General features: G+C 35.3%; 2 protein-coding genes across 2 annotated transcripts in view; both read right to left on the minus strand.

The window, feature by feature from the left end:
- LOC108737307 overlaps nucleotides 1–432 on the minus strand; it is a 12,508-nt gene extending 12,076 nt beyond the window's left edge. Inside the window, exon 1 of the mRNA XM_025981243.1 lies at nucleotides 363–432. The gene's annotated coding sequence lies outside the window, so the exon portion shown is untranslated. The remainder of the gene's footprint in view (nucleotides 1–362) is intronic.
- Nucleotides 433–3,048: 2,616 nt separating this feature from the next.
- Nucleotides 3,049–27,968, minus strand: part of LOC108736885 (sporulation-specific protein 15-like) — a 31,206-nt gene continuing 6,286 nt past the window's right edge. Inside the window, exons 2-13 of the mRNA XM_025981210.1 lie at nucleotides 26,208–26,381; nucleotides 24,977–25,158; nucleotides 23,400–23,649; nucleotides 20,373–20,546; nucleotides 11,288–11,389; nucleotides 11,070–11,229; nucleotides 7,629–7,744; nucleotides 7,412–7,527; nucleotides 7,143–7,349; nucleotides 5,381–5,630; nucleotides 4,566–4,698; nucleotides 3,049–3,074 (exon numbers count right to left, since the gene is read on the minus strand). Coding sequence (XP_025836995.1) covers nucleotides 3,049–3,074; nucleotides 4,566–4,698; nucleotides 5,381–5,630; nucleotides 7,143–7,349; nucleotides 7,412–7,527; nucleotides 7,629–7,744; nucleotides 11,070–11,229; nucleotides 11,288–11,389; nucleotides 20,373–20,546; nucleotides 23,400–23,649; nucleotides 24,977–25,158; nucleotides 26,208–26,381 — 1,890 coding nt within the window. The remainder of the gene's footprint in view (nucleotides 3,075–4,565; nucleotides 4,699–5,380; nucleotides 5,631–7,142; nucleotides 7,350–7,411; nucleotides 7,528–7,628; nucleotides 7,745–11,069; nucleotides 11,230–11,287; nucleotides 11,390–20,372; nucleotides 20,547–23,399; nucleotides 23,650–24,976; nucleotides 25,159–26,207; nucleotides 26,382–27,968) is intronic.

The following is a 27,968-nucleotide window of genomic DNA, read 5'->3' on the forward strand; positions in this document are numbered from 1 at the left end:
TTCGATTCCCGGCGGGGGTGTGACAACAGCAACAATTTTTCCCTTATTAATTTGAGGTAGTTTGTAGTGTGTAAATAAAAAATCGAAAAAATGATTTCAAATTAATATTGCATATTAAATAAAATAAAGTAACTAACAATGTCATACGATTACATATATTCACTGATAATGTTAACATATTAAATGTTTGTTCAAGATTTTGTTCTTTCTATTAATTAAAATAGTTTGATAGGTTACAAATTAATAAACAATTATTATGCTAGATTTCCAAAAAGGAATATATTTTCGTAAGTGGGCTTAATTTCACTGGGACAGGTATTTGTACATCTAACAACAAGTATTTTATACGTATAGCTAGGTACCTTGCTTAATCCTAATGTATTTATTTTCTCATCAAAACTGCTGGTAAGTACAGCACTTGAAGCATCTTTAACTTTCCTACGAATTCTAAAACTAAACCAATAAAATTATCGAGTAACCAGTGGCGCTTTCATTTAGAACTGCATCACCTCGTGTCTTCACATAATATCATACAATATTTAATATAATAATTCCCTTTTTTCTTTAATTCTTTCATTATACTTATACAATAGATGTATAATTTTTAAGGTTAATGAAGGGGTATTAGAATAAGAGTGGGAGAACAGAGGGAGTTGTGGAAATCAAGCATGAAGGGCTAGTTAGAAACATATTAAAAGCAGAAACAAGAGTTAAGACGAGTTGAGGTAGACCTATAGTGGATTAATCACAAATAGTTAAGAATGTGGAATGTTTTAGTTTTAGAAAAATTCGAAGATTAACTTAGGATAGAAAAGAGTGGAGGTGCGTATCCAACCAGTCTTAGAACCGACGACTTCATGGTGATGATGATGAAGGTTAATGTCAGTTTGTGAGTAGCCGTCCCTCAGTTTATGAAAAATATATTTGTATGGAATTGTGGGTTTAACAGCTTTAGTGGCGTGAAGTTGCTACGTAGGAAATTGTAGGTGAGACTTTGAGGGAGACAGCGATGTCGCTTCTCTAATGTTGACTCTCTCAGATTTTACATCACAGTGCCTTCTTCAGGTCACGTGGAAGATTACTCTTCCACTTAAAGATACAATAAATTTTTTTTGCGAACTAAAACAGTTGCGTCATCTATTCAATATAAGATGTTGTTATTCTCTACTTCATTATTTAGTAGATAGACATTAAAACAACATCACTGTTTCAGATAAAAATGATTACTTATTTTATACTTTTGGATATTTTGCATTAGTAACAAAAAGGTATCCATCCTAGTATTCATTGCATAATTTTAAAGTTTCCAAAACTATACATGCAGAGAGTAGAATTTCTTTAGTCTTTCTGAGAGTTCTATTTATGTTTGTCTGAATTGCTCTTAATTTCTTGAAAAAAAGGTTCTAACGGATATTTTTGTATATTCTCCTATGAGCCTTTCGCCACCAGTATCAGTCAGCCCATTTGATAATTTTTTAAATGAAAATAAATTATTAATTGGGACCCTTAAACTGAGTAGTGTTTAATGACAATGTCTGAAGTAATCACCTTTGAAACTCTAATTTAGTTATTTTTTTCTCCAGGCTTGCAATTTGCTGCTTATATTCCAACACTAGATTTTGGCATTTCTCCATATTCCTTTTCAGCGTGTCGATAAGGTTGTCCTACAATTAGAGACGGGACAGGAANTTCAACTCCTACCACTAGACTATTACTCCGATGCTCATGCGCAATAACGTACGATATTTTTGATGTTAATACGACAATTTTTCCTAAAGAGTGCGATAATTCTATCTACTGAATCTGGCAACGCTATATTAGTTACTAGCGATTCAAGTGTTACGAACAGAAGAAGAAAACCCTCACTTGCTGTATTTTATTTTGTAAGTCTGTCATATTGTATGATTAAACCCCGGTGTATGTTTATTTCTATAGTAACAAAATGTGTGGCATTTTGATATCGGTACAAAGGTGTCCCGATGTGGACGTTGACGTACACGTATGCCTGTTTCGGAAAAAAATTTAATTATAACCAAGACCTGACTGAAAAAAAGTATAGAAATACTTACAATGGGAGGAATTCGATGGAGGTGTATGATCTCTCGCTTGTTATTTAACTTGCTATAGGACAACACAGTCTTACTAAGAGCAAGTAAATATTACTTACAAACACTCGCATGATGGTTTACGACCAATTGATGGGTTTACGTTAAAGAAAACCAAACGGATAGTCATAAATAAAAGTCAAGATAGGTTTCATGTAGTGGAAGAGTATAATGTTACAAAAATTTAGGATACTGAGTGAATAAAAAAATGGACTTATTTCAAGAGGCTGGAATAGAACAAAAACTGAACATCATCTAAGAAAATACAGTAACTAATAAATTGTATGAATGAAGAAAAAGAGAGCCTTATAATTAAAATAAGGGAACTGGAATAGTTCCGCCATGCATTGAGAAATCAGAAATATGACCTACTTCGAGGAAAAATAGTAGAAAAACGTGATCCTAGTTGTAGTAAAACGTCGCTCAAAAACATTAGCCCTTGGTATGGAATAAGCTCTGACGCGGATTTATTCAGGGGTGCAACAGATAAAGTAATGATAATGCCATATAATAATCCTTAACGCTCTTGAAGAAAAAGACGTTTAAAGAAAAGGAAGTCAAGATATGTAAAATAATCGTCTTCTGAGTCAATTGTTTTGAGACTGTATCAATCTCAAATAATAGACAGTGAAGATATACCTTTTGTTCAAGCTTGAAGGAACGACCTTCAGCTTTTTTGAAATTTTTCTGTAATTTCGAGATAACCTCTTGTAATGATCTTTTGTCCTTCGTTAGTTCATCAACGTTTCCTTTTAAGCATGAAAATTCGTTTGTAATAGACTGCGCTTTCTGTTCGATTAATTGCTGTAAGCAAAAATTATTAATAAATAAAATAGGTATAAATGTTAGAACCCAGATTTTGCAAGCAGTAAAAAGAAAAGAACCTGAGCTGATTAGATCAACCTCATCAAAACTGCTGGTAAGTACAGCACTTGAAGCATCTTTAACTTTCAGTTTCAATTTTCGAATCTGAAATTGTAATACATTATACAAATAAATAAAGTAGAAGTGGTATTGCATATAGTTTAAAGAAATTCAAAAATCTACTTAAAAAGAGTCGAATGCGGCTAGTTAACTAATCCCCACACATGTTAATAAAATTGTGTGGAAATGTTTGGGAAACAGTCGTTGTATTTATTAAAGACATTTTACTATGTCTGCAACAATCTATATATAAAACAAGTGGGGGTTTGTTGATTTTTTATTTGCACAGATTCATTAACATTCGCAGGCAGATGTTGGGGATGGTTCCTGTCTACTCATCTGTGTTCACAAGTAGGTATTAGTTCAGCGTTGCCAGCCTGTACGATAATTATGGGGACATACGATAATTTTGCTTCAAATACGATGTACGATATCGTAATTCAAATTTCTATTAAACGTACGATAATTCGTGCTTATGGGATAAAAAAATATTTTCAAATAGTAATATGTANTATTCTCCTATGAGCCTTTCGCCACCAGTATCAGTCAGCCCATTTGATAATTTTTTAAATGAAAATAAATTATTAATTGGGACCCTTAAACTGAGTAGTGTTTAATGACAATGTCTGAAGTAATCACCTTTGAAACTCTAATTTAGTTATTTTTTTCTCCAGGCTTGCAATTTGCTGCTTATATTCCAACACTAGATTTTGGCATTTCTCCATATTCCTTTTCAGCGTGTCGATAAGGTTGTCCTACAATTAGAGACGGGACAGGAAATTAATACTTCTCAAGGTTAGTAGGCGAGACTTTATTCTACTAAATAATAATAGAACATCTGTTTCAAGATACAGAATTTGTGGATTTATATCATAAAACAAGAAAAATTGATTTTGAAAATACGTTTGGTTTTGGGTCTCTCTAAATCATATCAAATTATTTTACGATAAGAACTCTTGTAAAGTACCGTAGGTAGTCTCGATAAGTTCACTTCACCAAATAGAAGAGTGAGGTTATGTAATATTCAAATAAAGGTAGGGTGTCGCCATCAGGTGGGTATTTACTGTTACTGAAGTATTTCAAGCGTTGGACAAGGCTTTACTAAGATATATTAGAGACTTTGAAATACGCTAGTGAATTCTTGTGTAACGCTTGAAACACTTCAGTAGGAGTAAATACTCATCAGATAACGATATATTGGCTTAATTTGGGTATTATTGAGAGATGTTGTTTCAAATTGTCTGTTTGGTATAATAATTTGGCTTTAGCAAACGCGACCAAAACGACCGCAAACGTATAGGTCTCTATTTAAAATTTAAGTGTAGGTACTGTTTTTAAATAAACAATATTGTTTGGCTGTTTACTTGTTGTTGGATGGAAATGGAATTCAAGGTAATTGGGCATGTCTTGTTAGTCACAATTAGTGCTAATTCACTGATAATGCAATATTAATTTGAAATCATTTTTTCGATTTTTTATTTACCCACTACAAACTACCTCAAATTAATGAGGGAAAAATTGTTGCTGTTGTCACACCCCCTTCGGGAATCGNCTGTAATTTCGAGATAACCTCTTGTAATGATCTTTTGTCCTTCGTTAGTTCATCAACGTTTCCTTTTAAGCATGAAAATTCGTTTGTAATAGACTGCGCTTTCTGTTCGATTAATTGCTGTAAGCAAAAATTATTAATAAATAAAATAGGTATAAATGTTAGAACCCAGATTTTGCAAGCAGTAAAAAGAAAAGAACCTGAGCTGATTAGATCAACCTGTTAGTTATTTTGAGCTTGAAAAAGAAAAACGTTTATCTGAAGCTTTTACTCAAAATTTAAAATACCTTTGAATGCATTTCCTGACGACATTATTTTTTAGTTTTTTTTGGGAGTATTTTAATTTTATTAAATTTAAATGACAGTTACCAAGGTATAGTAAAACCCAATCGCGCTCACTCCATGCTTTCAATAAGTACTGGAAATAAATACCTCTAAATGGGGTTTTTGAGAAGGTAAATTGGTTTGAAGACCTCATTCTAAAAGTTGAATCTTATTTTGGTTTAAAGACTGGAAGGTTCGTTTCGAACTAAGTTTGTAGAAATGATTTCGAAAGGCTTTTGAACTTTTTATTTAATCCAAAAATATCTTTAATTTAAGTTTAAACTGAATAAAATCTTATTAATGTTACTGAAATTCGTCCCAAGAGGCCAATCGAATTTAAACAATTAAACATTTAAACAAGCAAGAATCCTTATCCCGTGTTTATTCTTCCACCCTCTAGTTTACACTCCGTCCCTGTATTATTTCGTGGTCCGTATGCCAACCTAACTACAATCAGGAAAGATTTCAAATTATTTACCTTATCTGACTGTAACGTTAACATTTTTTGCGACAATTCCACAACTTTCGATTCAGTTGCTTGCCGCGCTAGCTTCTCATCGATTAGAAGTCTTACTGCTCTTAGAAGTTTTTCGGCCAATTCCTTGTGTACTTTAGATAATTCATCATGTGACTGCTTTTCATTTAATAGTTTCAAATGTAAAACTTCTACTTGTTTCGTTAAATTTTCAATTTCGTTTAGCAGGCTCGTCTTCTCGTCTTCATTATATCTAAAATATATTATTTGCTTTGGAATAAATGAAATATATCAAAATTCTGTAAAAATTAATCGCGTGCCAAATAATTAATGGACTGATTTATTCTTGTTTTAAGTTTACTGGAAATGGTAAAACTGGTACAACTTTTCCAGGTGAAAAATACCCAAAAGGTTGAGTCTGTCATGGTTATTGAGCTTGAACAAGGGTGTTGATTCTGCATGCTCGTTAAGATTGCTTGAGATCGATCGTGACGTAAATATTTACCCCTTTACGTCTGATGTTTCATTTTAACTAGATATCTAAAGTTTTATAACTTTATTTGTTTTATTACTATAACCTTTGTAAAAGTCAAATGTTTAATACCATTTCCATGTTGTTCTTTAGGTCCCATTAACTTTAAGTTTATGGTTACTGATCGGAATGGTTGTCTTCTAGTGGAGTTTGATTGACCATTTGTATAAAAACTGACCCATACACATACGTTACACCATTTGCAATTGGATTTTAATCTCGAAATTTTTAAGTCTGATTATCTGTCCTGCGCTCTTATTGCTAGTGAGCCTTTATTTGACCTTCAAACCCGCCATTCCAATCTTCGGACTCAGTTCATAGCCTATCCGTCAGTGTCGTCTATTGAATACATTTTCAGCTTGCGAAAATGTTGTAGGGGCCCTTACAAAGTCGTTAGACCAAAGAGTGGGATTATTAAAAATCACTTCTGTGTTCGCGAACGATTAATTTAGAAATTCGAAAAAGATTGTTAAAGGTGTATGTTTGGAGCGCATTTTGCATTGTACGGGTGCGAAACATGGAGAGTGGGCGCGGCGGAAAAGAAAAGGTTAGAAGCGTTAGAAATGTAGTGTTACAGGTGAATGAGGATAGCGTGGATATAGGTTAGAAATGAAGAGGTATTAAAAAGAATCGAAGAATAGAGGACTCTATGGAAGTCAATAAAAAATAAGCGGGATAGGTTGGTAGGACACCTTCTCAGGCGTGAAGGTCTATCATCATCATAAGGTCGTCAGCTCTAAGACAAGTTGGACACGCACCTCGACTCTTTCCTATCCTGAGCTAGCGGAGGACGCCATCGTTTGAGTTCGGTTTGTTTTTCATGGGATATCATAATTTGGTGGTTCCCGTTGCCTTCCACATCGCAGTATTCTACATCAGAGTGCCATACCGATCCTCGTGATCTCTACCGCCCTGAGTAGTGAAAGAGCTGCTACCCTCCTTTAGGGATTTGCCTTAGTCTGGTTTCTCTTTAAGAACCCCTCCCCCCCATTATGGTTGAACCTATGGTCCGGCTCCCTAAATCATCGAAACTCACAAGCCGATCTACCCACTCTAATTTGTACAAGAGTTTCGTCATGGTTCAAGTCCCGTCGAATCAAGCATGAAGATTTGAAGGTCTAGTCAGAGGCATATTAGAGGAAGAATAAAAACACCTACAGTTGGAGTAACTAGTGTGTTCCAAATGACCGACCTGTTGGGTATTTTCTATTTATTCTAAAAATATATACTCACTTTATCACTTTTTCCATATGACACTTATATATACGCAGTTCATTCAACTTTTCAAGCTTCAACTTCTCCACTTGCTCTTGTAAGTTTCCGAGTTCTGAGTGCATTTCTGAAATATTCTTTTTGCTTAACGAGTACTCCTTTTTAACTTTACTTAATTCCGCTCGTACATCTAACCCAGCATTTTTTTCGTTATTGTCTGTTTGACAACTAAAACGTTTAGTTTTTAGTAGATATATAGATCGTATTTTAATCATTGATGATCAACAAACCTTTTTGTTAAATGGAAAGAGTTTGATTTGGTGGTTTTAGCTTCAGTAAGTTGCGTTGACAATTCACTTTTTTGTTTTTCAAGTATTTTAATTTCCATATCCTTTTCTTTTAACGACTTTGTAGCGATGTTTGTAAAAATAAATCAAATGAATATTCACGGAAAGGATAATCGCTAAAGTGTAATATTTACAGATAATTAAAGATAATAATATTTACCAATTTCAATTCTTCAGCAGATTTATCTTTCTCTTCTAACTTACAAGTCAGTTCTCTGACTTCATTTGTTAATTCTGCTTTAATTTTTTCGTTCTGCTCCTTGCTGTTTTCGTAATCTATGTAAATATTGTAAGGAAAGTCAGTTAACTATAGAATAATAAATACTTGTATCATTTATTGCCATGGTTCAGTTAAATATAAAATATGAGAAGCTAACCAAACAAAACAACTTGTTTATTTAGTAATTCACATGGTTGAAAAACCAAGTTTGAGAAAATTAATAAAATTCAACTCATTGCCTGAAGTTCACTGGAATCATAAAGCTTGATTCACACAATCCGTAAGTTGACGGTCAGCAGTCGCCAGTGAGACAACCGTCAAAGTATTATTTCGTTTAAAAAACATTGAGTATGTCTCCGTTAAGGTGCCTTCCCACGGGCTGCGATATTGCAGGCCGGGCCGCGCCAGCTCGCACCTACACGCCATGGGGAGGGTGCTGTCCGAAAACGCGAGAAGATCCGTGATGGAGCGTTCCATCCGTCGCGAATCAGAAACTTCATAAGCGTAGCCTGACCTGACTTGTCGCAATTTGTCGGCGTCTGTTGACATCTGTGATTCAGAAAGACGCTTGTGCGGATAGTATGTTACTTCCGAACTCAAAGAAAAGATAATAATATAATTTCTTTTTCCTAAACGTGAAATCATTAGAAGGAATAAATAATGCACGGAAATATCTATTGCTTGTACTTCACTGAAAATTTAGTAAATAAAACTTTACCTTAATCGGCTTTTATTTAATCACCACCGCCTTTAGTTCTTCTTTCTCTTGTTGAGTAAATATGAACCACTAAAACAGAGGCTGCGGCAGCAACTGCCATTCTTTTTTCTTTACGCTTTATCTTAATAATATTGAACCCTAGTTTTAAACTAATGAAGACAGGCTCATATAAATCGTGGGAAGAGTTCAAGCGCAATCAAGCTTAATCCGTTCCTGTTCGCAGCGCAAAGTCTGACCTGCGCTAATGCGGGCCATGGGAAGCCACCTTTATTCCACGGCTAGTCGGCGTCTGTCGATGACCCAGCAAAGAAGGTCCGACAACTGCCTGGGGACACGTATTCCCATCCCTTCATATCCTAAGTTAATCTTCGCATTTCCCTTAAACTAGAATATCTCACATCCCTTCTAAGGAAGGTGACTCAAATATAAATGGTAATTTTGTTATCCTGCGTAGGTAATTGATTCCAAAACGGCTGGGTGCTGAGGTTTTAGATGGTAGGTATTCCTCAGAAGGGGCACAACACTATCCAGTCGTACGGACGGTTGGAAGTCTTTTAAAGATTTTCCCTTTTCCACGAAATAGAAAAACTAACATACAGCTTATTATATTCTGCTTACAGGCGTTAAACCTTCGGAAATTTTTATTTGAGTAAAAGCACAATTTTGGGATACTGTCTCAAAATCGAGTTTACACATGTGCCAGAGATAAGGGTGGACAAGAATGTGTCGAAAATGAATGTCATGATCGATGCCGAAGGACAACTTTTACAGATCACAACAACCTCATCGTTCGAGAACTTTGAACGTGATCGTCGGTTGACTGAAATCTCATCAGAAGCGATATCAGTCACGACAATGCGCAATCCATTATCACTTATCTTGACTCGGAAAAGGAAAAATTAGTACTTCATGGGTCCCGATATTGTTGACATAAAATGAAAAGCAAGTCAAATTGGAGATTATTGAGAAACTGAATCAATTTCGACAAAAAGGCGCATCGTCACATGCGATATATGTGGGTCCATCATTACAATCCAGAATCGAAAATGGCGAGTATGGAGTAACGGCGGTAGGATGAAGACTTTTCGGCCTCTGCCAAAACTCATCTCTTAGCCAGAAAAGTTCTTGCAACGATTTTTGTTGACCCAACGGAAGTTTTACTCATTGATTTTCTTTACGATCGATAAACAGCGAATGCTGCTTACTTTTTACTTTGTTTACTAACAGTAATCTAATCTAGGTTTCCTTTGCCCCTCGGTACTTCTGTTTTTACTTCTACTACGTTTCTAACGATCTATAACGAATAGTGCATCTGTGCTAGTACCTTTTTCAATACTACATTTTCAATTCCGTCTATCTACGACATTTTTGTCATCCTCCTGTAATACATCTCAAATGTTTGCGCCCAACATCTACACTACGCTTTAAAAGTGATGTAACATGGGCAAGAGGAACTGGAGAAGCGTCATATCATGAATTCGAATTGTCAAACATACTGTAACTTTAAATTATCTTATCTTTAAGTACTCCGGACGTAAAATAGTTCCCCATGATGTCTTCAAGTGCAATAGGGGAAGATGCAATATTTCACGAGTCGGAGCGTGGAATGTTAGAACAATGAGGCAAGTAGAGAAATTAGAATGTGGATAGCGTGGATAGAGAAGGTTAGAAATGAAGAGGTATTAGAAAGAATAAGAGAACAGACGACTCTATGGAAGTTAATAAGAAATAGGCGGGATAGGTTGGTAGGACACCTTCTCAGGCATGAAGGGATAACTAGAGACATATTATAAAGCAGAAACAGGAGTTAAGAAGATTGTTCACAAGTAGTTAAGAACGTGGGATGTTCGATCATTAAAAAGTCTATTCATAGTTAAAACCCTACTACAACAACAATACAGTCGCTATGAAAATTGAACTGAACGGCGTGTTTCAGTAATTGGAATACTGTTTAATATTCTGAAGAAAATCGTTTCGATCCTAGGTCAAAATTTTCCTGTAGTGTTTGTAGATCGGATTGGCAATAATATTTCAAAGTTATTATTGTCACTGAAATATTGTCGTCATCCCGTCCTTTTGCCCTTTTTAACATAACCACTAGGGACAACCCATTTGATCCCAAATTTCTTAAAAGAGGCTGAAATGGGTCTACCCACTACTCTGCACCACATTGTAGGTAGGTGAGATTGTTCGACCACCAGCATCAGATGTTGGGGATAAAGTGCAAAGAAATTAAGAAAACAATTATAGAGATTGGCAAACGACTACGTGAAATATTCAAAGCAACAGCATTTCATTAGTTTTGTGGCTATATGTACGCTTAGGTTGAATCTAAGAGTGTACATGGTCAGATCAAAGGAATTTCGTAGAAGAAAGAAGAAAGTAAACAGTAAACCTGCAAATTCCGAGGAGCATAAATACATGCAAATAAAAAGATCGACTTTAATTGCTGTAATAATAATAGCATTCAGTAAAAGTAAAACAAAGATCGATGTACTTTAAAACATAAAACATTTATAAGAGTATCATTTCACATACAAATTACTTCAGGCAATGATGGGCAACATGGGCATGAAGAAAAATTGATTAGAAACATCTAATGTGATTTGATGACTGCGAAAAATACAATGAACTTATGATTAGATGATTTCTGAAGATTCTACCTTTTACTAAATTCTCATACATTGCTGTTATGTCCTTGTTCACTTCGCATAGTTTCGATGTTGCAGTTTCAAGACCCAATATGGATCCTTTCGATTGAGTAAAATCTTGCTGGAGCATCTCTTTTTCCTTCAACACCTCGTCGTATTTTTCTTTATACATCTGAAATAAATATTTTAATGAGACAGGGTGTTGGCGTGTGAAGCGATATTCTGTTTACCTGAACACATTTCTTTGATTCTTCCGCATCCGTAAATAATTTGGATATTTGGCTTTGGAGACTATAAATAGTCTCTTGCATAACCCCTTTCTCAGTTAACAGCTACGAGAAAAAACATTCTTTTATATTTGTGTTATCAAATCACTAGTGATTGGAAATTCGGTTCTTTTGGGAGAGTGGGGTAAAAGATTCGGATCATACTATGGTTCCTGAATCCCAGTAAATTTTGTATCTGCATGACTCGATTATATAGCTGCCTCTGCATTCAATAGGATCGAGATCGACTCTGATCTGTTAAACAAACAATGAGAATCCGGCAAGAAAAAAACTTTTGGGTGTTTCATTCCCACCAGCCAGTAATGCTAATGGGCGGACTATGCGGGAAGGTAGGACGGAAGGCCCTCTTCAGTCTGCTTTCAGGAATCGTGGGAATGGGTGGGTGGTGGTTCAGGTGAGAAAGTTGAGAAGGACGAAATGAAGACAGAAGAGAATGAAAGATTATCTGCGGAATATTACTGCCCCAGCATATGCCTAAGTTATCCAAGGAAACCACAGAAAAACTTGGACCAAGGCAGACGGACCTGGAATCGAACCAGAATCGAATGCTAAGCAATGGTCTTAACATTCGGCAACTACAGACAGTTATTTATTTGGATTTCGAACATAGAACTGCTCTTGCTTCGACAAAAATCAAATTCGCAATAGTTCGTCGGTTCACGGTACTGTGGATTTTACTGGTCCGACTGAGATTTCCGAATCGTAATTCATAGAAGTTTATTTCATTATTTTTAAAGATCCGAATCAGTAGAGTGGATCAAATCTGATCCGGACGTCACTAACTGTTATACGTGCATGGGGTTATAGTATAATCTAAAAAAACCTACTGATGGTGCTTAAGGAACAAAACAAACTACACTACTAGTGTCACCTTTATATCTGCAAATTTACGAACAAAATAATTCCAAGTGGTCTGTATTCTGCCGAAACTGCCAGACGCGGATCGCGATTTCGATCTTTTTGGATCTCATCAGCGCGTCGCCGGTAGCTCCGACAGAACACAGACCAACCTTTACCTGCTGTCTTAACAGCGCGTTTTAGAAAATACCACAAATGGCGTGGTGAGCGCCATCTGTAGTACGATGCTACATTTTAGGATTACGTATGCTTCAGTAAGGTCCATTTAAAAATATGGATATCTACTTGCTGAAACGAATCCCGGCGTAGCTCACCTCAACGTGATAGGCACGTTACCATAATCGAACAAAATAATTCGTAGTGGTCTGTATTCTATCGAAACTGTCAGACGCGGATCGCTATTTCAATTTTTTTTAATCTCATCAGCGCGTCGCAGGCAGCTCCGACGTGCTGATGAGATCCAAAAAGTCCGGAGGGATTGCCCGTCCATTAGAATTACTGAGATCCAAAAAGATCGAAATCGCTGTCCGCGTCTGGCAGTTTCGACAGAATACAGACCACTTCGATTTATTTTGTTCGATTATGGTAACGTGCCTATCACGTTAAGGTAAGCTACGCCGGGATTCGTTTCAGCAAGTAGATATCCATATTTTTAAATGGACCTTGCTGGAGCATACGTAATCCTAAAATGTAGCATCGTACTGCAGATGGCGCTTACCACGCCATTTGTGGTATTTTCTGCAAATGTAAGGTACAAAACATGAAAAAATGAAATTTAATAAATTATTTCGGGAAAAAAAACTGAAAATTCTCAAATCAATATCGAATAATGACACATTTTTGCTGTTTCCGTATTTTTCAATTAGACTAACAGTTAGTCACCTTTGGATCCACACGATAATAATGGACTTAATTACTTAATTAATAACAAAATGAGGCTTGCAGTTAGTACTGTTCTTATTTTTGCAACAAAATTAAAGAAAAATTGATCATCATAGGGTCGTCAGTCCTGGACACCTCCAATCATTAATATACTGAGCTAATTTTCGCTTGTCCCTAAAACTACAACTTCCCATATGTTTAACTATTTGTGAATATTAATCTAATGTAGCTATATCTCTATTCCACTTTCTCCTGTTTCTGCTTCTAATATGTCTCTAACTAGCCTTTGATGATTAAAAAGGTATCCCATCAACTACTCGTTTATTTGTTATTGACTTCCATACTGCTCTCTTCTCCTACTCTTTCTAATACCTCCAGATTTTTACCCCTATGAAAAAAACCGTAGAATAAGAAATAAGGGCTGTAGGGTTATAAATATTTGCTGAAAGGAATGTGAAGGTGCTGGGATGGAAAATGATGACAAAAGAAGTAAAAGAGGAGATATAGTACAATAAAAGCTCTTTATTAGTGGGGTATACGTTCCATCAATATGTATCAAAATAAAATCAATGTATTGATAAATTCGCAATTAAAATGAATCGTTATAATCAACATTAGGCAAGAGTTTAAAAAATTTAGTGATATTTTTTTGTTTTAAATTTTGAAATTAGTCCACTCGGTTACATCTTTTATAAAAGTCGTCTCGACACGAGTTAATAGTACTCAAAAGATGCTGATAAGTTGAAAAATAACACGGAATCCTTTTCTATTCAAAAGATGCTGATACATTAAGGGGATTCAGTGATACACGCGCCATGGAGTAAAAATATGCATATCGGTTCTAGATATCATAAGTTTAATATTTAAAACAGAGGTTTGAAATTTTGTAGTAAGATAGATACAACGTTGTTCTAAAGCTTGTCGAAGGGCATTTCTTAATTTTTTAATTTCTATTGAAAATACGTGTCCTACAAGAAACATCAATTTTAAGAACTTGTAAAAACTTTTAATGACCATATTAATGGAAACCAAAAACGTACCGAGTTAGTGTGAAATTTTGTCTGTTACCATACAAAAAATTAGACATTTATCTCGCAGCGTTAAATTACAATGTTTAAAATAGAAACCCATGTTTTCGGAAAAATTCACACTAGGCACGAGCGGTCTATTGCGGTCAATCCCCTTAATAAATGGCACCGAATCCTTTTCCGTTTACCGATTGCAACCCCATATAATGAAATTAAACCGCGAATACAGGAACTGGGTTGCAATTTTTTCGCCCGCGAATAATGAAAACGCGAATAAGGAAACCGCGGGTTTTCACGTTAGTTTTGCATGACTCATTTTAACTTTATAAAGACATTTCTATAAAAAGCTAGCAGCGTTAATAGATAATGAAATAATAACAATGTAGCAATTTTACTGTAAAGAAGCAAATTACAATTGCTTTCTAAATAAAACTAAATACGTTGTCGTAATCTCAGAAGAAGGCAGGCAGATTTAAATAAATATTATTTTGATGTTATTTCGGTTTGCGTGGAGGAACGTAATGTGGGCGCCGTCAGAATAAAGACGTGGTCACGTATTTTCAATACAATTTCATGTTGCCCAAGGGCGTTAGCTGACGGTTCGCAGAAGGTCGCTAGCAATAAAATTGAAAGGCCCCGTTAAGAGTTTCCGGAATATGTTCCTGAAATTTTTATCATCACAGAAAAGCTCAAAGAAAGGAAATGTCTTCTGGAAGGTCACGCCAGCTCAATTTCTTTTTCAATGGCTTGTTGAGAATAATAAGGACTAGCTGAAAAAGGGCCGCCATTATGATACCACATGTCTGATCTACACAGATTTGTTTGTCAAATAAATACTGCAAAGGTATTTATAAAGATCCAACATGATTATATATACCTAGGCGGTTTTTACCAAAATTAAACGTCTACTCGTACGAAATTGTCTTAAAACCTGCAGTTTCAATATACGATACAGGGTGTTTCGTTAGTAGTTTTTGAAAATTGAATTGAATGTCTCACCAATTGTAATAAAATAATCTTTCAGGTATTCATCTTTGAAAAATACGAAAGGCAGGTACGATTTTATCATAACAACAAATAAAAAAATATGGGTAATTAATAAAATACATGATCAAACGATGAATGACGATAATAAATTAAAGTTAAAAAAGATGGTTTAACAGTATGAATCTGTGAAATTTGTCTAAAGTAAATTAAATATTGCTATCAACGAGTGCAACTGGCCGCGATCAATAACGACGGCATCTCATTTATGGAAGCGGGAGTCGATAAACGGGGGAAACAATCGTAGCGGACAAAAACTGCACAATGAAAAGAATATGAAAACTTTCGTATTTCGGAGCATTTCGTTGCAGTCTAAATAAGCGACCAGGATCTGACATGATATAAGTAGCCAATAACAAACAGTTGTTATAAACAGTTCCAGCACGAAATAAGTTATCAGTAATATAAATCCGTAGTGACATATGAGTAACTGGATACAGTTGTTTCAGTATTAAATAAATTATTTGTATCACGCAAGGGCTGTTTAAATAAATAGAAAAGCTTACTGGAAAATTCGTTGTAATATATATACTAAGACTGGTTGGACACGCACCCCCTCCTTCTTATCCTGTGCTAATCTTCATATTTTACTAAAACTAGAACAACTTACATCCTTAACTATTTGCAAACAGTAATCTAATCTAGTCTTACCTCTACCCCCCCATAACTCCCGTTTCTGCCACTAATATGTCTCTCGACTTGCCTCTATCCTCCGCTTTATATCCCTACACTCCTTCCGTCCTTACTTAATTCTAATAGACACTTAAAAAAATAATTTATCGATCGAGTATAGATTTATTTGCATATCACTTTTAATTTATAATCAAACGCTTTAAATTTTTATAGGGTTAAATTCAATGCATTCAATGCAAACTATGTTTACCTAGAACACATTAACTTCGTAGGAGCCGCAACCTGAGGATAGTTTGGGTCCCTCCATACCCTTCAATGAGTACGAGAGAGTAAGCAGTAATGACCCATATTGCATTCTCATTTTCTTCTCCCTTCCACTCCCATATCAAGCCCCTTCGTCCCGTAAACTAGCGAAGCCTCTTTCGCAACTTAAATAATATCTACGAAATTTTTCTAATGATCGTCCTGCAGCTCAGGGATAGCATGTCGGACTACGTTCGAAATACTATTGGGTTCGGCTATGGAAGAGGGGACTCACCTATGGAAGGGACAAGAAAAAAGGAAAGAATCATCTCACTCGCACTCGCAGGAGCAATGAGGAGCTGCGTGGCTATACCTGAGGAGCACTCGGGAGTCAAGAGCCGAGTTTTCCCGACTCTGTACTGTCGGTACGCTGTTTTACCTCCTCGTAGCTTAGTGGTAGAGTACTAGTGCAACAGTTTTTTTTAGGTCGTCTGCAGTAGGTAAATTTAGGTAATGCATTTAATTTGTGATCGTTTTAAAAATGAGTAATCCGTAACTATTACAAATTTTCTCTTTGTTATTTTTAATGTTAGCTTTTGCGCTGAAAAGATTACGCAAAAGAAAAATTATACTTTATTAAAACCCCTGTCTAGCATATTATACAGGTACTTCTGTTAAAAGGGATCAGTAGATAACGATACATTTTCATATTTCTCTTTTTGCGTTTAATTAGTGGTAGTTTCCTATAGCCCAGTAGATATAACGAAACTAGACTGGATAGGTGTAATGTTTTCTTCAAACAGAAAATATAAAGGGTAGATACTATAACTTCACACTTTTGTTACTTAACCGGTGTATTTGCTGAAACACGAACCTTTACTTGTGTTATTAATCTTAATCAATCCTGAATTTTGAAATGTTCCAGGTTGAACTAACAGCAACTTTCATTAGGGAGTAGTTTTTTTTTAATTAAAAACACCTGAACAAAGCCATTAAAGTTTCTTTCTAGATAAACCTTTACACGTATATTTCCGTTGCGTGTAACTTTCTTCCGTTGTAAGTAATAAAAACGTTGTTTTTATGTATTTTCTTTCCCAAACTTCTACTCAGATATAGACATAGAAAAAAACGTCTAAAGCTTTTTTCACAGTTCCACTAGGGCTACGTATAGACGTAAAAACTGTTAATTAGTTCCGTTGGCAGTTTGCACACTACAGCCAGTTGTTTAATTTGTTTAGGTTTCATTATTTAAGTTTTCAAAGTGTATTTCGCTGATCAAATTAAAATTGTGAACGCGGTAGAAGTTACTTGATTATTTAATTAGATTGAGACAACTTCAGCGTAAAAGTTTGCATGTTTCTTGCTACTGAAATAAATGGAAATTTTCATGTATCTGTTAAGTTTATCAAGGCGGGTGCGTGAATATTCGGTAATGTTAAGCATTCACTAATAAAGTAAACAAACTAAGAAAAACGTCGTTCGTTTGCAATGATGATGCTTTTTCTTTAATGTAACGAGACCGGAAAAAGCGAATAATATTTATCTTTACTTTGAAGATACTCATATTCTTTTGGTAAATAATAGTGACCGCTCGCTGTATTTTTATACTGTTGATGTAAGGATAGAATAATGATGAGCAAAGTAAGAGCAAGATCAAGATTAAAACTGTCTTAGTGTTGGTAATGGCCTTGGTCCTGTTGATTAGTATCGGACTTTGTCTTCGTCTTGCTGATATAGCCTCAGTCTTAGTCTTGGTTTTGTGTGTTAAGTCTTCGTTTTGCTCATTTAATCTGATCATGATCATAAGGTCGTCAGTCCTAAGCCTGGTTGGACACGCACCTCCCCTCTTTCCTATCCTGAGCTAAACTTCCCATTTCCCTAAAATTGGAACAACCCATATCCTTAACTATTTGCGATTAGTAATTTAATCTAAGTCTACCTTTACTCCTCTTAACTCCTGTTTCTGCCTCTAATATGTCTCTGACTAGACCTTCATGCCTGAGAAGGTCCATAGAGTCCCCTGTTCTCCTATTCTTTCTAATACATTTCCATTTCTAATTTTCTCTATCTACGGTGTTGACGCCTGGTTTGACGAACGTGTTTTATGATTAAAACTCACTTTAGTTTTTTAATGTGCTGTTTATTCAAACTTGACACTTTAATAAAAACCTAACGCTAAAAAATATTAATATTACTTAACTATTATTTTACGAAACGGCTTGTAATATGTTTGACTAGTTCTGCCGATTGTCACACTTGTGATTGTCGCTGGTGATTGTCACTGATGATTGTCAAGTTGGTTTGTCACTTGATTGTTACTTGATTCTGTTGTTACTTATTCACTTGTTACTTATTCTTGTTGTTACTTATTCACTTGTTACTTATTCTCATTATGAATAGAATGATTTGGCTTTTATCCTATTTTCGGATATTCACAAGAATTGGATTAAGAGGGAGAGTAGGTGGAGTTAGTAAAGTTTTGAAAGGGTGGTTGGTCCAAGATAAGAAAGTGGGGTATAAGGGGTGCGGTTTGATAAGAAGAGAAAGAGAGAGATCGGTGTACGTGCAAGTGTCCAGCGTGCAAAAATTCTTGGTATTGATCGATTGTATCGACCATTGTACTCATTGTACGAAAATATTAATAGATTTTACAACTGCAAATAAAGGTAAGGAATACGAAGTATTTGAAATACAAAGATGTTGGGATAAACCCCTAATGACACACCTATCATTAAAAATCAATATACAAATATACAATGGAAAAGGTACCTATAGTAAACTAATTGTTTGCAAAGTAAACGAAATAAGATAGTCATAAACATCATTTAAAGTAAAAGTAACATATTTTAAGTAGCTACGAATACCAATTACAAAATTACAACTAAAAGCTATAACGAAAAAATAGATACAGAACGTTGACACTCAACATACGGTATCCTCATCATTCGCCTGTAAAATCACATTTCGAACGCATATAACCTTTTGTTTTCCGCCGCGCCCACCGTTCATGTTTCGCACCCATACAACGCCGCGTTCCAAACATGTACCTTTAACAACCTTTTTTGAATTTCTAAATTAACCGTTCGTGGGCACAGAAGTGACTTTTTTTTATTGAAGGCGACTTGACCCTGCGCAATCCTCTACTTTATATCCCTATTACTCCTTCGGTTCTGACCTATCTGACTTCCTAGATACCTAAAATCAGCCACTTCTTCTAATCCTTCGTCTCCTACCTTTATATTCGCTCTTCCCTACTTTTTCTCTCTTTACATAGATACCAGTATCTTTGTTTTACTTTTATTTATTTTCATACAGTACTGTTTTGTCAATACCGCTTCCATTTTATTTAAACCTATCCCCAACTCCTCCTTGCTAGATGCTAACACTTCTATATCATCTCAAATCTAAGCATACTAATCTTTTGCTCCTGTATATTTATCCCTTAAGTTGTACTGTCTTTAATGGTGTTGATCGCGTCTTCGATGTATAGATTAAAAAGCAGCGGTGACAGTGTGCATCCCTGTCTAACTTCCTTCCTAATATTTACTTCTCTACGTTGCTGCTTCAGCTCTATAACTGTCTGTTGCTCTTTATACAAACTAAGTATCGCTCTTCTATCTCTGTAACTCATCCCTATATGTTTAAGTATATTTAACACCTTGTCCCATTTGCCATTATCAAAAGCTTTTTCTAAATCTACAAATCCTATGTACGCACACTTAAATACTGAAATTTTCGGTCATACATGCGAGTTTGTCATCACTTAAACTTAAATTAAAGAAAATAGTGTTGATAGTTTTGAGTTATGAAAACTCGAGAGCTTACCCTTTCTGCAATGTATAAATTGACCCTTCCTTCAACGCATAAATTGACCTTTTGACGAAAAAAATAGTACAAGGTACTTGAATGAAGTAAAAATATCGAAAAAAAAAAAAGTTTTATATCTATATTTCAACCATGTGTTATAGGTGTAGGTACATTTTTTTTAACCTATTTACCAAACCGCGGTTTATTAGTATGTGTTCCGGTGTCACTTGATTTTGTAGAGAATTAAGTACATGTTGAATGTTTTATTTCAAATGAGTGAAGATGTGAGCGAATGCTAATAAATGATGAAAAAGAGGACAGCTATTATTTGACATTATTGGTATGATTGCGATCGTCGTTCTTTGTAATCTGAGGAGTATTTTTAATTAAATTTATATGTAATACTTTAGAAACACCCTAAATATCGGTTAATTAGCAAGTTGGTCAACAAAAACTATAGAAAAACCAACTATTTTTAAATAAGTGAAATTATTATTGAAAAGGATAATGAATAGAATTATTTGGTTACGTACCACCTTTATTGTATTATTAAGTTTGCAAATACTGTTGTGAAGGTATTCCGGTGAAGCCAGTTCAAGCTGTTTCTCCCTTAAGGCTTGTTGATTACAAATTGTGCTGTACAAGTCTGAAATACATTGTTTATCCACATTTAGTTGCAAATCAAACTCAGAATTCTTATCGGCCTCCTAAAAATTGTTCAGAATACATAAAACAAAAAAAAAGCGACTACAAAATTGATGACAAATTAAAGAATCACTTTGCAAGGTTTTTAAAACTATGCCAATTCAATTTTTTATTCTAGAGCAGCATGTATGATATTTCAATGTCTAAAATATATCATTTGTGAGATATGTAAAATTCTTATTTATATTATCTTGTTTGACGTACATTATTTTAATTTTCGTTTAACTTTTAAGTCAATGAAGTGTTCTGTAGTCTTTCCAGTACTGTCATATGCATTGTGTTACACAGAACACAGACCAACTTAAACTGATGCCTTATGACAGCGTTTTATGGCATTCTACAAACGGCGCGTCAAACGCCATCTGTAGTATAACGGATAACTATTTACTGAACTGAATCCACGGCGTAACTCACCATATATGATAGGTACGTTACCAAAATGGAACAAAGAAATTCATGGTGATCAGTATTTTGTAGAAACTACCAGAAGCGGATTGCGATTTCGATCGTGTTGGATCTCATCAGGGCGTCGCCCTGGTGATCACTTCTTTATTCAATTTTCGAAACGTGCTTATCACGTATGGTGAGCTATACCGTGGATTCAAGATATCCATTTGTGTAAATTGACCTGTTGAGCATATTGAATTCTTCTAAATGTAGCATTGTACTGCAGAGGGCGCTTACCGCGTCGTTTATAAGATTTCATAAATCGCTGTCTCAGTAAGGCAGCAGGTAGAATTGGGTCTATGTTTCGGCAGAAAATTGACTACCATGGACTTCTCTGTTTAATTATAATTTGATAATATTCTGGAAAGACCATAATTCAAAAGAGAATTTTGAATTTATCAGATTTATTTTACTTTTGTACATTTAAAGTATTCGTAAGCGTCTAGAAGGAAAGAACTATCCACGCTTCTATCATTTAAACAACTCTACAATTAGGGTTTAGTTGACAGATGAGGTATATTTGACCGGTATGATCTGTATGTAAGTACTTTGCCATTCTTAATAAGTATTTGATTTACTCAAGTTTTCAACCTATATACATGGCGTAAGAGAAATGAGTGAAGAACTTTGAAAGGTGTAAATTAGAAGCAATAAGGAATCGCATGATGAGTTTAGTAACGTGGTTAGGGTTAAAGATTTTTTTAAGAAAATCACAACAAATTACAATTTGACGCCGGCCCTGTGCGTGAATTGGCAACAGCAGCTACACCGTTGGAGAATGAAACAGTCCGTTAAGGAATGTCTTAAATAAACAAAGTGTTTATTACTACACATAATGTTTATATGCCTATCACGATAAAATAAGGAGTAGATTTGACCGTCTCTGTAGCATGCACAACTGTGTACATTAATCCTTAACGTGTATTGAGAAGACAAAAGAATAATAATAATAATTATAATTTTGCAAATTTTCACAAGGATGACGTACTGCCAGGCGCGTTACGTTTTTTCCACTAGAAAAAATTAATTATTATTGGTTTCATCATTAAACATACCTACACGCATACGGTCACTACTAAAATTGTTCGAAATTAGAACCCCGCGCTAGAAGACAGGATCCGAGACGGTCACCGAAATGCCCAAAAACGTCCTGCATTTGGCATATTTCATTTGCAGCGATCATAGACCCCCCTTACAAATAACCCAATCCACCGTCCAGGAAACAGCTCATCAAGAAACTCACGCATTGATCTTATAGTGTGATGGGGTGTGCTACCATGTTGCAATGTCACATCCTCAAGTACATTCGGTATTCTCTTGTAAAAAAGGCAACTCACCTAAAATTCCGCACCACACACCACAACCGAAAACCGTTTTTAAAAAAGGGTCGCTGTCGCTGCAAATGACGAGGATGCAGCAATCGTTTGTTTAATATTTGGCACACCGTCATGTGAGAAGAGTCCGATATTCCCTGCTATTTCGCGTGTACTATTTTAGGGGTTGTTTTCTTTGAAATTAAGGATTTTGTTCACTTTAATGGCGATACGGTTCAAACCGGTAAATATTATATCATATCATTCTAACAGCAATTGCTCCACCACACGTACTAACCTACTCCAGTCTGTAATTCTGGTGGGCGGGCAGTCCCTCCGGATTACGCTAGAAGGTAGGGCGGAGGAATCGTAGGAATGGGTGGGTGGTGGTTCGGGTGAGAAAAATGAGATGGGCGAAATAAAGACAGAAAAGAATGAAATATTATCTGTGGAATATTACTGTCTCATCATTTGCCTGAATGATCCAAGGAAACCACAGAAAAACTTGGACCAAGGCAGACGGAATTGAACCGGCGTTCTTCCGAATGCTAAGCAATGGTCTAAACCTCTAGTCCCTGCCACTCAGTGAATTAATTTATTGAAATGCAGATCAATAGACTAAATAGGTACACCTTCAATCATTTATAATTTAATCTAACTAGTAACGGAAAACACATGCAAAAAAATCTGCTAATTATCAGCTGATTGAAGCGATGTTGCGTTGCTGTATTTCTTTATCAGGGCGGGAATTGCATTTGCATGTGCTTTCAACTACGTTTTCCTCAAGTACGGTAAACTTTAGAAAATACAAACATTTAGTTAATTTTCTTGTCTTATAGTTCCCTTTTACTTCCAAGCTCCGCACTAACTTCTATTACACCATGTATACTACTATCAAGGAACCTTTGTCTTTAAATTCACTTAAACTTTCTTATTGTTTACATTATGTGATTGCGGTTATGCTAACTCATAAATACATTAGCACAAGGGATTTTGTTAAAATTAACATAGAAAGAAATGAGATTTAATGGTTTTTCTTTTATAAGACCACATTCTGAAATCTTCCATCACTATAGGGTTATTAAGGTTAACTACCTTCAGGAACGGATTTCCTAGGTCAGCGGAACTTTTGTGAAGTTCAGGCAAAGCATGAGTGGTACTTTCAGAACAATATATCTGAAATATTTGGGGGAATAAATTCACTTCTTTGGTTTCTTTCTTTTCTTGAGAAGCGGATTCTTCCAACAAAGTCTCGTTGACTTTAGCGCTGCATAAACAGTGTTTTTCATAATTACATTCGGATGCTTCAGAAAATTCAGATTCTGTTATATCAAAACGTTTATTTCTGTAAGAATTTAAACAGTTTGTAAGTATATACATTGTCTTACTTGATATTAGCTTACAATTAGATTGATTCATTGACAAATGAATTTAATGAGCAATTTGATTGCGTTAAAAGCAGTGCAATGAAAACGGTCCGTTAACTTATAAAAATTCTTTGTAGCCTTAGGGTTATTGTGTAATATGTATATCGTAGTTCTACCGTAGGTTGGACGTTTATGGTCAGTAAAAATTCATGAGATGGATAACGTACAATAGGATCATTTTTTGGGGGTCTTTGTTTTAAATTGCTACTTCAAATTACATTTCTAAACAATGTAACATATGGAAACACAATCTACAATATTAGTTTTAAAAGTAAGAAAGTGTATACATCCATGACGACTAGGTGTTAAGGAAGACATCTTTGTCATTTCCGTAAAATTGAAAAAATTGGAAAAGCCTCAGGCTAACTCCATTTCAAATCATATTGGATAAACTACTACGTTTATGAATTTAAAAACCAACCCTTAATTGGTTGAGGTCACACCTTTCGAAATGATATATAAATTCCATAAAATGGTACTTGAGGATCGCAAATCAAAATGGTTGAGTATTAAAATGTCAACTGAACATGTGTAAAATGTTGCATAATCATTCTGCGGAGAAGTTCTGCAGCAACTGAGAAATGGAATTCTAAGTAATTTTTACATTGATTCATAACCTTAGATGAGATTTAGATGCTGAAAGTAAGCAATATTCAAAACAACTGACAGAGCTACGTAAACGTACCTTAAAGAAGGCAGAAACCTTATTGCCAGCAAATAAATTTTGGATAACTATTTTCTACGATACACAAACTATAAGTATTTGTTACCCCCAGTAGGATGAAATTAGTAATGACAGGTACTACTTAATCTTACGACAGAGTTTGAATAACGAAGTAGGAAGAAAATGATCACATCAGACAATATTGAAAAACTTTATTCCACCATGACAATGTGATTAAAATCAACGAACTGAAGTTCGAATTATTTTTCTATCCGCCTTATTCACCAGATTTAGCACCTGGTGACTATCATCTGCATCAGCATGGCTTTGTCTAACACGTTTGTGTGTCTTGAAATAAAAGTATCATCACTCTCCATAGCCTCGTTTTAATACTTTAACTATGAAGTTATTAAATATGTAACTGCAGAAATCACAGAAATGGATTCAGAACCAACATGTTCGCAACCACGGTTCGCGCCCAACAGTTTCGATAGAATAGTAATAAGGAATTTATTGTGATCAAGTTATTCCATTAGTCTGTTCTTGGGAGACAAATGCACTTTACTGATATTATTTTTTACCTGTAAGCTTCAGACACTCCTTCAGAAGATTTACCGTCAATTCTTGGTTTCTTAGACGCCGACTGTTTAGGAAAACCTTTCAGTGGATGACGATTTTTGGTGTCTGTGTCGGAACTATCTGAACTGACACGTTTCTTGTATACTCTTCCAGATTTCATGGATCCTATTTTCGAATTTAAATCCTGCAATACAAATTCGCAACTTTATTCGTTTAACATTTCTCATAAAATAATTTCGACGTAAAGAAAGAGTGGAGGTACGTGTCCATCCAGTCTTAGGACTGATGACCTTAAGATGATGATGAACAAGTTGCTTTGTATTGATTTAATATACTTACTTTAAATACATGCATTTAAAATGGAAGTATAAAATAAAAAATACTTATATTTATCATGTTTTCTCAAAAAGCATTTTGTATTTTATTTAAACTACTTTTCCAAATATATTTTCTATTTGCAATGCAAAATATGTTTTTGCCTTTAAAATTTTTGCTCGTATCACCGATAAAACATATAAAATGATGAAGCAAAGTTGCTCACTTGGCTATTGAAGGTATTAGAAACTTAAAAAGGAGACAAAAAGACATTCCATGAATGCTTTCTAATTCTTTAAGTGAAGAGAGCCCAAAAAATTCTATTTCCGGGTTTAATGTCATTGTCTATGGAATTTTGAAGTTACAAATTAACATCAGCACCTGCCGAATCAGGAAGGAACTATGAAATTCTATGAATTACGACAAAACAGCCCCCAAAGCAACATCAAATTGATATACGCCAGCTGTGTAAGAGTAGCTACGAAGTGCAGGCTACTGCTAACAATCGTTATACGTGCTATTGACCAGTCTGTGTACCAGCTGTTGCTAAGGTTACGAATAGGTGTGAGTGTTTCGTCACTTGACGCTTGCGATAACAGAGCGATAAGATAACGCGACTGCAAAACTGGCAACAGTCCTCAATCATTAACGCCTCGTTAACTGAGGTGCTTTTTGTATATAGTTATTACACCCCCTACGTTGTGGTGCTATTACGAGATGCATTCTACACTGTATCTAAATGTTACTTTTCATGTATTCTGAAATACTAAAAAGATATAGTGTATTGAGAATGTTTTATTTATTTAATCTATTCTTCGCAACATTCTTATAGTAATGTTTGGTCACCGCCGTTTCATTTTTGAACATAATTATTTAAACTACAAATGAACAACTTTCCTCATCGAAACATGTTATTACCTTTTTGAATTTTCGATTTTGGATTGAAAAACTCTCTCTTGAGCTTGTGGGTGATGGACGAAATTTTGAGACTGGTATTTTGCTTTTGAAATGTTTTGTAGATACCGTGGATCGACTGCTGGAGCTTGATTTAGACGCTTTGTTTCTTTCGTCGGTGCATTTAATATCAGATACCTAAAATAAGAATAAGAATAAGAAAAAGAAAACATTCAGCCAAATTTATTGAGTACATTTGATTCTTTCCTACGATTCTGCAAATATAAGAAAACCTAACTCCAATAAAGGATAGTTCTGCATAAAAGGGGTTCCAGATAAAAATCAATCAAAACATTTTCCTACCTACTCGAGCCTATTTTCATGGACAGTTTGCATGAAGGTGCAGTTCACCTGTTTTTGTTTATAAATTAAAATGATTCGATTCGAAGTCGATTATTTGAAACTAGAATTTATTTAGATTACAGAGATTAACGATATATACAAAAATTTCTACCCCAGTATTCCGAAACAGAATCTCCAACATGCTTCGTTTCATCCTTGGCTAATTTCATCGTATGAGTGGTCAGCATTCGGTCGACTTAGCGACTTTGTATTGAACTTGCCAATGCTGTAGCAGCATCGGCAATGGACCCCTTTGATGCTGTGGGTTGTATAGCCACACGATGTCTCCTTCTTGGAGTCTTCCATCCGTAGCCTTTCATATGATCACCGGAGATTTGCATATGGATACATACATTCGTTCACATGATTTACTCACTTCATATTACGTGGTGGTTGCAACTCCCAACCAAACTTTACCTTTACAGCAACTGGATGAGAATATATGCCACTGCCACTCCCTGGGTCATTATTTTAAAATGCTGACAGTTCGAACAAACGATCTATTCACCTTCAGATGTTACTTATTGTTTCCAAATTTGTTTATTCTGTTAGGCAGACAGTGTTTCTCTTCTAATACGTTTTTTAGAACGTTCTGCAGTTGTATGGACAACTTTCGGTTTTCCATTCCATGTACGACAAATCCGGCAGATGACACTATTTATTCGCTTGGCGACATTAGTGTGGACCTTCTTAATGCTGTAGCAGCTTCGGTAATAGACCCCACTGATGCTGTGGCTTGTATAGCAACACGAGGTCTCCTTCTTGGAGACTTCCATCCGTGACCTTTATACCATAGATGTCTTTCATATGATCACCAGAGATTCGCATATGGAAACATATATTCTCAGGAATATTGTCGCGTTAGATGTTGCTTGTTGTTTCCAAATTTGTTTATTCTGTTAGGCAAACACTGTTTCTCTTCTAATACGTTTTTTGGAACGTTCTGCAATTGTATGGACAACTTTCGGTTTTCCATTCCATGTACGACAAATCCGGTAGATGACGCTATTTATTTGCTTGGCGACATTGCATGGACCTTCCCAATGCTGTAGCAGCTTTGGTAATAGACCCCTCTGATGCTGTAGGTTGTATAGTCACACGAAGTTTCCTTCCTGGATTCTTCCATCCGTGGCCTTTACATCATAAGTGTCTTTCGTATGATTACCAGAGATTCGCATATGGAAACATATATTCTCAGTAATATTGTCGCGTTCCGTTCGTTCACATGATTTACTAACTTCAGCTTACGTGGTGGTCGCAATTCCCGACCAAATTTTACCTTTTCGACAATATTTACCACTTTAAAATGCTGATAGCTCGGAGAAATGATCTATTCACTTTCAGATGTTGCTTGTTGTTTTCGAATTTGTTTATTCTGTTAGA

The sequence above is a fragment of the Agrilus planipennis genome, unplaced genomic scaffold, assembly GCF_000699045.2.
Source record: "Agrilus planipennis isolate EAB-ADULT unplaced genomic scaffold, Apla_2.0 scaffold9, whole genome shotgun sequence".
Lineage (NCBI taxonomy): Eukaryota > Metazoa > Arthropoda > Insecta > Coleoptera > Buprestidae > Agrilus > Agrilus planipennis.